Consider the following 10260-nt stretch of genomic DNA (forward strand, 5'->3'; position numbering starts at 1 on the left):
ACTAATTTAGTAATGCGTAAAGTCTATTAAAAGGAGTCTCAGCTGTACATATTTGCAGTTGGTTTCACTGTTTTTCCAGCAACCGTACCACTGAAATGAACCCCTTTTCAACTACTTAGTTTGAAATGCTGTAATTTAATTCTTCCCACAAGTGGGTATGAAAATCCTAACTGGCTTCCAAACTTTTCATTATCAGTCCGATTAAACTGTGTTTTGGATTCAAACTCATCATTCATTCATTCTCAATGAACTCTACCTACAAATGTTGGCTAGTGTTCCATTGCTTTCGAATGTATTAACCGCCCTGTATTGTAAATTCAATCCTAACTTGAAATCTAATCAAGTAATAGCATCAAATAAAAGCAACATTTCCAAACCAGTGTTTCTAAGCAGTGTGTTCCTCCAGAAAAGAAAGGAGAATTCTCTCCAGCGGGTGCGCGGACCCCGGCTTCTGACGGCCTCTAATGCCCCGCCCCTTCCCGTGCGTACCGTTCTCCACGCCCTCCTCCCGTGCGTACCGCCTCCAGGGCGGGCGTCCGACGTCGAGCGGAAGTGACGTAGGACGGCCGCCGGAGGTGTCGTTGGTGGGTTGCGCGGCTGGGCCTGAGAGTAGACTGGGTTCTGCGTCCAGGAATAGAGCGCGATGTCTATCGAAATCGAGTCCTCGGAGTGAGTCCTGCGGCGCGGGATGGTGGGGAGGTGGCGCGGCCGGGAGCTGAGGGGTGATCAGGAGAGGCGTCCGCGAGGCTAGGGGGTGGCGGGGCATATCCTTGCCCACAAAGAAGTTTCTTGCCTCTGGCTCCCTCGGAGGCGGGTGCACGGGAAGTAGCGGACCAGATGCCCAAAGCCCAGGGGGAAGCGGCGCGGGGCCGGGGAAGGGTACTCCTCGAAGACCGAGTTCTAGCCATCGCCGACGCCTGGCGCTCCGGGACTGATCAGATGACCCTTCCTCTGCGGGCTCCCGTCTGATGATCTGCACCGGGGACTGCTCGTCCTGCCCCGGTTAGAACAAGTGTGATTCGTTTCCTCTGGGGTTGCGTGGCTCCTTTGCTCTCCCCTTCGCAGCACTTAACCCAGTATTGTCACAGTTTCGCTCCCCACCCCGCTGTGCTGGGCGCCTAGGTAGAGGCTCCTTTTTCTATTTATAGTCCCAGTACCTAGCACACCGTAGAGGCTCGATCACTGCCTTTGAAATGAATGGACGACTAGCTTTTTTATCATGCCCTACCTGGAGCTGAGTCCTGGTTAGTGTGTGAGCTCTGTGTAGCTACAAAAGAGAGAGAATCTGGAGATTGGGCCCGAAGAATGGCAGATTGGGGGTGGGGCGATCCTAATGAGTGACTGAAGGTCTTAGTGAACTTTTCCAGGACAGCGTCCTCCACCTTGCCCTTGCCAACACTCAACAATTGAATCATCAGACGTAACATTTGTGTTTTGAGTGTAAGGGAGAGGTCTTGTTCTGAAGACCTGCCATAGGATGAAAGGGAACTTATTTATTCAACAAATACTGAAGTCTACTGTTGTTCTAGACTCCCGGGGATACAGTAGTGAACAAAACAGCCAAAAATCTTTACCCTTATAGCATATACATAGTGATTGGGGTAGGCAAACAACAGACAAAAACAGTAAATAAAATGTGAGGCTTAACAGATGGTGATAAGTATTGTGGAGAAAAAATAGAGCAAAGAAAAGTGGTAAAGAGTGCTGGAGTTAAGATAACTAAGTCAAAGGCAGGGGCTGGAAAGGATTCCATGATTGAGGACCTAAATAATAGTGGATACTGACATTCTCCCATTCTTGGGCTGCTGTGCGTTTTTATCGTCTATAATAATAAAATATGCTAATTAGACCAGACAGTGAACAACCTTCCAAACGACCTTCTGGACGAAGCTGGGGCTGCGAGGGACGAGCCCCTTGCAGGAATTTCATGCATCGGGCCTCTAGTTATCAATAATCGCTACTGTTTACTAAGCGTTTTTTTTTAATATATTTTATTGATTTTTTACAGAGAGGGAGAGAGATAGAGAGTTAGAAACATCGATGAGAGAGAGACATTGATCAGCTGCCTCCCGCACATCCCCCACCGGGGAGGTGCCCGCAACCCAAGGCACACGCCCCTGACCGGAATCGAACCTGGGACCCCCCAGTCCGCAGGCGGACGCTCCATCCACCGAGCCAAACCGACTTCGGCTACTAAGTGTTTTTTATGCTAGTCATGCTGTAAGCAGTTTAGTCAACCCTTTCACCAAGCCTACAGGGTAGGTATTTTTCTTAACAGATGAGGAACAGGCACAGAGATAACTGACTTGCCCAACCTCACAATTAGTGACAGAACTCTGATTCAAATCCCAGCCTATCTCCAAAGTTTTAAACTCGTAATGTATTACGTTGTGTTTGAAGGAAGTAAATTTGATTGTGGTTATACCTAATAAGAGGTCTTTACAGGGAGAGTGTCTTATTTGGGGAGTGCAAATGGAAGCGTGTTAAGGAGGATAGTAGGTACTAGAACAGCAGTGACCTAAACCTGAGCCCTGAGAAAAGACTACTGCAAATAGCAGTAATCGGTTTCCTTCTTAAAATCACTGCCAATTTGAATCTTTATTTTCCCACTTATCTGTTACTTGGTGAGATTCTCATCTATAAAATGGACATTATGGTAATAACCTACCTCATAGGATTGTTTTGAGGAGTAAAACAATATGTCTAAAACTCTTAGAATAGTGCTTGGGCCCCAGCCGGTTGCTCAGTGGTTAGAGTGCCGACCCATGCACCAAATGGTCGTGGATTTGATTTCTGGTAAAGGCCACATCCTTGGTTGGAGGTTTGATCCCCAGCTCTGGTGGGGACTTCTGGGGGCACGTGCGGGAAGCAACCAATCTCGCTCTCTCTCTCTCTTTCCCATCCCTCTCCCTCTCTCCCCCTCCTTTATACCTTCCACTTTCTCTAAATATCAATGGAAAAAATATCCTCAGGTGAGGATTTAAAAAAATTAAATAAAAAAAACAACAACAGTACTTGCTATATTGTAAACCAAGCATGTCAAACTCAAAGGCTAACCAAACAAGTCAGCACAAGATTAACGATGGGGCAATCAGCTGCTAAAATACTCGCTGCTAGTATTGGAGAGAAATGCCTGCCTGTGTATAAGGCGCGTAAGGGAAATGAATGCAACACGATTATAGTAATCAGTCATTAGCAAACGTTGTAGTTCGTTATTAATAATTATGTATAATAGGATATTGTAAAATTAAGTTACGAAATTTTTATTAAAATGTTTCTTACATACCATTATATTGGCTGGGCCGAAAAGTATTTGTTGTGGGCCGCATGTGGCCCGTGGGCCGAGAGTTTGACATGCTTGCTGTAAATGCATAATAAACGTTGGTTATTATTTTATGTTTATTATTTCTCCCCAGAGAGAATTGACTAAATTTCAGTCTGAAACCCCTTCCCCAATCTGACCCTTTATACTAGTGCTGTTCAGTGGAAATACAGTGTGAACCGTGTATAAGGAAAGAGAAGGGAAACAGTATCACAACATCATACAGGGAACTTTGACAGTACATGTGAACCAGATTCTTCACTAGATTCATTAACTCCAGATCAGGAAGTTTTAACTGTAAACACATTTAACTAAAAAATGTATAAGTTTTCTGTCACATGTTGAAAATGGATGCTTATTTCAATATTTGGCAATTACCTGACTCCTCTTTTCCTTGAGAAACTGAATTTATAATGTTTTTATTTCACTTGTCCTGCAAATTTGGTAATAGAGGCAGTAGGTAATGTTATTTTTGCAAATGAGGACACATGAATTTGCTTTACTTTTATATACAGTATAGCTCACCTTATTTGTGTTCAACAAATCCTTATTAAGAAAATCTCGCCGAAGCTGGTTTGGCTCAGTGGATAGAGCGTTGACCTGCGGACTGAAAGATCCCGGGTTCGATTCCGGTCAAGGGCATGTACCTGGGTTGCAGGCACATCCCCAGTAGGGGATGTGCAGGAGGCAGCTGATCGATGTTTCTCTCTCATCGATGTTTCTAACTCTCTATCTCTCTCCCTTCCTCTCTGTAAAAAATCAATAAAATATATAAAAAAAAAAGAAAAGAAAATCTCAATTCACATGTTTTGGTTGTCATTTTAAAAATGTACCAAATAGTCCTAATAAGAATTTAGAGTACTTGCCTTAATGACTAGACTAGGTTTAAGTATTTCACTAAAGTGTGCAACAATGTAATTGTACAAATTAGTAAGAAAGTTGGCATAATAAAAAGCTCTCTGGCCTTGGAAGTAAGAGTTATTTTGTACCAACTCCCTTTCTAGCTGACCGTGAGACATTAGGCAGCTTATTTCTCCCCTGAGCCTCAGTTCTATTTCTGAGATGGAGGTAGAACGGGACAAGCCCCAGCGTCCCCTGTAACTTAGATTCTGTGATTTGGGGCATACTTTTCTCATATGATAAAGAAATGAAAAGTGGCCGAAACCGGTTTAGCGCAGTGGATAGAGCGTCGGCCTGCGGACTGAAAGGTCCCAGGTTCGATTCCGGTCAAGGGCATGTACCTGGGTTGCGGGCACATCCCCAGTAGGAGATTTGCAAGAGGCAGCTGATCGATGTTTCTCTCTCATCGATGTTTCTAACTATCTCTCTCCCTTCCTCTCTGTAAAAAATCAATAAAATATATTTTAAAGAAAAGAAATGAAAAGTGGATAGAGAAAGCCGATGGTTGAGTAGGAGAAATAAGCTGGGATGGGCTTTTATTTTGTGGCCTCTCTGGGGAGTAGGATCCCTGAACTGGATGACTTGCTTTCTTTTTTCAGTGTGATCCGTCTTATCATGCAGTACCTGAAGGAGAACAGTTTACACCGGGCACTAGCCACCTTACAGGAAGAGACTACTGTGTCTCTGAATACCGTGGACAGCATTGAGAGTTTCGTGGCTGACATTAATAGCGGCCACTGGGACACAGTTTTACAGGCTATACAGTCTCTGAAATTGCCAGACAAAACCCTCATTGACCTCTATGAACAGGTAAGAGTGGAAGTGATGCTGATTCCCATGGGTTGGTTTATTGTGGGACCCCTGACTGAGAAGCATTAGTGAGCATTCCTTCAGACCCTGTAGGGCTGGAATAGTCCTTAAAACTTATACTGTCAAGGTTCACGTGCTACTTTGTACTTTTTTTCTCTCTTCTTGGAAAAGCCAAGAATTTCCCAAATTGAAAGTATTTCTTAAGTGATCATTAAATATTCCGACACCAACCGTTCTGAAACCAACTAGTGTACTGCAAATTCAGTTCTGGCACTAACCACCCAAAGTTAGCAAAGACCCCATAAGTTAAGGGCTCAGTTCTCCATAAGATTGCCCTTACTTCAGACACCAACTGCACTTTGGGGTCTCGTGCCACCCACATTCCTGACTAATGTTATAAATTTGGGGACTCCCATGACCCCCTCAATTGATAATTCACTAGAATGACTCACATAACTCAGGGAAGCACTATATTTATTATTGCAGTTTTATTATCAAGGATGCAGATTGGAACCAGCCAAAAGAAGTGACACAGGTCTGGGAGGGTCCTGAACACAGAGCTTCCAATGCCCTCTCCCCGTGGACTCAGTGTCTTTCTCACCTGGCATATTAATGTGTTCACCAACCAGGAAGCTCCATTGGGGTTTTTATTGGGGTTTCATTCATTCTTCAGCTCCCTTGAGATTGGGCTAGCTCTAAGCCTCAACCCTACAATCACATGGTAACCAGCCCTCATCCTGAGCTATGTTATTAGCACAAACTTAGGTGTGATGCAGGGGACTCTTTAATAACAAAGATACTCCTATCTCTGGCAAACTTTGAGGATTTTTAGAAGCTCCGTGCCAGGAATCCAGGACAAAAATCATACAAATTATATATTATGCAACAGAACAGAGTGGAGTTTATGGAATAAGAATGTAGCGTTGTTTGTAAAAATAGGGTAGTTGGTTTGTTTCTTTACAATCTACATGAGCTCGGTAATTCCCCAAAGAAAATTTTGGTACCTGAAGAAAGGTTTCTCTGAAGCCCATGGAGATACTCCCATCTTTAGTTTTCTTCAGCATATATAGTCAGAACTAATGGCCTGAGAGGACAGGAGATTGGCAGATAAAAATGGAGGGTGGAAGTTGAAAGATTGAAGTTATTACTTACAATTACTTCAGTTGTCCACCTGAAAAGGAGAAGGTATTTCCCAATATAGGAAGTCACTTTGACAGGCCATGTTGCATAAGAAATTGTACTGAAAAAGAAGTATTGTTATGAGAATGCATTGAAACAGCCATTTTCTTTCATTTGTCCAGGTTGTTCTGGAATTGATAGAACTCCGTGAACTGGGGGCTGCCAGGTCTCTTCTGAGACAAACTGACCCTATGATCATGTTAAAACAAACGCAGCCAGAGCGCTATATTCATCTGGAGAACCTCTTGGCCAGGTCTTACTTTGATCCTCGTGAGGTATGACTGTGGTAACAAAAAAAAAATTGTTGTTAATTTTTGCAAACATGCAATAATGTAATCTTTTGTAACCATTTCATTGGATCGTATTTGGGATTTTGATTTTAATTTTTGATAGCACTTTTCCATTTATATATATTTGTTGAAGTTTGCATATATTAAAGGGGTTGATCTTGTTCAGTTTTCTGAGTATTGAAAGGGTTCCCTTCCCCACATACCACATTTTAGAGGCTTGTGTGTCAGTCAAGAAGCAGAAAGTTTATTCTGATATCATTTCCTCATTAGTCCAAGTACTTGTCTGGCCCTGAAGGGCTTCCTGACTGCTGGTATATTCTCTATGCATTTGTGTCCTTTGCCCCTGACAATTGCATTTTCTTTTGGTTCAGGGAAGCGTTCACTTCTCAGCCAATTATGTTTACTGGTAGGGCATAATGACTGATGATCTTTTATTTCCCCCAAACCTTTTTTTGTGTGTGTGCTTTCATTCTTTCTCAGGCAGCCTTTACTAGTCTAAATGGGGTGAAGAAGAATAGACATTGGATAATGGAAAGTTAGAAACCATGAGGATAAAGGGTTACCAAGACAGGATTAATGTTAGAGGTGGTGAAGAACTGGGCTGGGGTCATTTGACTGAAAAAAATTACCAAAGAATATAAAAGAATCCTTGACTGTGCAGATTTTTCAAAAACTGGAAAACAACCCTGGCTTTGACATAGTTTACTTGGACTCCTTTGAGAAATAACAGTGTGGATCGTCTGACCTCAGTTTTCTTTCAGCTCATACTTTTGAAATGTAAGTGGACAGAATTGGGAAGTCACTTTTGAAAACTAATTGATTTAATTAACCTCCTGTTCAACTGGGTAGTTTCTTTTCATGTTTCCATTTTGAGTGTTTCTGCTTGATGATTGTTGTCTAGTTTTTTTTTTAAATAAGTACAGTCATATCTTGTAACCATTTCTTGGAAATGATGGTACCCCCTTTCCTTTTCAGGCATACCCAGATGGAAGTAGCAAAGAGAAGAGAAGAGCAGCAATTGCTCAGGCCTTAGCTGGGGAAGTCAGTGTGGTGCCTCCATCTCGTCTCATGGCATTGCTCGGGCAGGTAATTAAAGTTTGTGGAACTGAAATTACCCTTTATATAAACTATATGTACAAGCTAAAGAAATCAGACAGCCTATGTATCGATTACTGTCTGTGAAGCTGTTTGTACTAACAGCTGTGCCATGCCATCCTCATCTTATAGATGAGTGGTTAAGAGCATAAGCTCTATGCCCAGCTGGTATGGCTCAGTGGTTGAGCGTTGACCTATGAACCAGGAGGTCATGTTTCAATTCCCGATCAGGGCACATGCCCAGGTTTCAGGGTCGATCCCCAGTGTGGGGCATGCAGGTAGTCGATCAGCGATTCTCTCTCATCATTGATGTTTCTCTCTCTCTCTCCCTTCTCTTCCTCTCTGAAATCAATAAAAATATATTTAAAAAAAAAAGAAGAGCATAAGCTCTAGAGTCAGAATTAGGGTGACCATAGAATTTAACATTTCATCTAGGATAACTTCAGGGCACTCTTGATTGTAAAATTATGTTGGTACTTGGCACAAGAATATCTGTTGGCAGCCAATGCAACAACAGTGCAAGAGATTGATCCTATTATTTATAAGAATTCAATAGTTGATAATGGGAATGTCACCAAACCTAGGAATAGAGAAGAATTATTCACCTTATGGTTTGGGGTGCTTACTTTAGAAGGGGGTTGTGGGATGGTCAGCTCCGAGCTTTCAATCACGTTTAATACAGCATAATTTCAGATAGATTGAAAGTTATATATTTTAAGAAAATAGAAAAACTAGTAGATAAACCTCCTGCTAGGGAAGGACTTCCTATGATTAGGGAGTAAACATCCAGGTAAAGGTCAACAAATTTAGTCACTTAAGAGTTCAACATAAGATAAAAAGAAAGCTATAAGGTTGTAATAATATAAAAAATAAGGCAGCCCTAGCTGGTTTGGCCCAGTGGATAGAGAATCAGCCTGTGGACTGAAGGGTCCCAGGTTTGATTTCATTCAAGGGCACATGCCAGGGTTGTGGGCTCAATCCCCGGTAGGGGACGTGCAGGAGGCAGCCGATCAGTGATTGTCTCTCATCATTAATGTTTCTATCTCTCTCTCCCTCTCCCTTCCTCTCTGAAATGAATGAAAATATATTTTTTAAAAAAGGCAGATTGGAGAAAAAAGTTCTTTCTGGCAAACATAAATAACAAATAACTTGATCACATTAAAAGCTCACAAATTATTAATCAGAGAACTGACTAAAGCAGGGTATAACTTTCCACTCATTAAATTAGCAAAGTTTTAAAATGATATCCAAACTGTTGAGTTTTCTTCCTTATTTTTTTTTAATCCTCATCCGAGGATATTTTCCCATTGATCTTTAGAGAGAATGGAAGCGAGGGAGAAGGGGATGGGGAGAGAAAGAGACAGACAGACATTAACTGGTTGCCTCCCGCATGTGCCCCGACCTGGGCCAGGGACCAAACTGCAACCGAGGTACATGCCTTTGACTGGGAATTGAATCCAAGACTCTGGTCTGTAGGCCATCGCTGTAACAACCACTGAGCAAAACTGGCCAGGGTGAGTTTTCTTGATATAACAAAGGGAAAAAGGAATAAACGTTGTGCCTGTCATATAAACTTAACATATATTATTTTGTTGTATCCATTTAGCAACTCTAGGAATTAGGCTTTTACTTCTTTGAGTTCACAAAATTGGGAATCAGAATAACATTGGGCAAATGACCTGGCCTAGGGCCATCTGTCTCTAATGCCCATGATTTTTTCACTCATAATATAGTTGTGAGTGCTGTTGAAGTTGTGACTTTTTGGGAAAACAGTTTGTCATTGTATATTAGAAGCCTTAACCATTCTTGTTCTTTTTTGGATTCAATAATTTCTATTCTGGGAATCTATCCTAAAGTGGGAGTAACCCTAAAATAGAAAAAAACCTTATGTTCAAAGATGTTCATTGCAGCGTTATTTAGATGAGTAAAAAATTGGGAAGGTGTAAATGTCCATTAATATATTAATTAAATAAACTGTTAAACATCCAGGATATATTTTACAGCCATTGAAGTGATAATTACGGCATAGCGTGATCTGATGTTAGGTGAAAACAAAGAATATAAAACTTTACCTATAGTATAACTACAGCAACATTAATTAAATACATGTGTAAGGGGGAATACTAGAAGGTAATATATGAAATGCTAACAGTGGCTATGTTTGAATGTTAGTTAGAACAATGGGAGATTTTTGTTTTCCAAATTTTATTTATAATAAGAGAGTCTCATCCGTAAGAAAATAGATGTGGAAAGATGAACCTGTTGGCTCTTAGAGTTCCCTTCCAGCCTGAGGTCAGCCTGTGTTCCCAGGACGCACAGAGCAGCATAGACGTTGCTGTGTCTAGATGGTTGGGTCTGGATGGCTCAGTGTCCTGTGAACCTCATTATTTCAGGCTTGGCTTTAAGCAATCAGGATCAGATCTTAAAAGCACCCAAGTGGATTATTACACACTTCTTTTCTCATAGGCGCTGAAGTGGCAGCAGCACCAGGGGTTGCTTCCTCCTGGCATGACCATAGATTTGTTCCGAGGCAAAGCAGCTGTCAAAGATGTGGAAGAAGAAAAGTTTCCTACACAGCTGAGCAGGCATATTAAGGTAGGACCCTTTGACACTCAGCCAGTTGGTAATCATCTGTTGAGGACTCAACATGTGCTTCCTCAGTCA

At 41.9% G+C, this 10260-nt stretch overlaps 1 protein-coding gene across 1 annotated transcript in view; it reads left to right on the top strand.

Moving 5' to 3' along the window:
- The first annotated feature begins 495 nt into the window (after nucleotides 1-495).
- Nucleotides 496-10260, top strand: part of SMU1 (smu-1 suppressor of mec-8 and unc-52 homolog (C. elegans)) — a 22372-nt gene continuing 12607 nt past the window's right edge. Inside the window, exons 1-5 of the mRNA XM_006758592.2 lie at nucleotides 496-669; nucleotides 4822-5032; nucleotides 6334-6486; nucleotides 7477-7587; nucleotides 10063-10191. Of these exons, the coding sequence (XP_006758655.1) occupies nucleotides 644-669; nucleotides 4822-5032; nucleotides 6334-6486; nucleotides 7477-7587; nucleotides 10063-10191 (630 nt within the window). The 5' untranslated portion in view covers nucleotides 496-643. The remainder of the gene's footprint in view (nucleotides 670-4821; nucleotides 5033-6333; nucleotides 6487-7476; nucleotides 7588-10062; nucleotides 10192-10260) is intronic.

Source organism: Myotis davidii, unplaced genomic scaffold, assembly GCF_000327345.1.
Source record: "Myotis davidii unplaced genomic scaffold, ASM32734v1 scaffold534, whole genome shotgun sequence".
NCBI lineage: Eukaryota > Metazoa > Chordata > Mammalia > Chiroptera > Vespertilionidae > Myotis > Myotis davidii.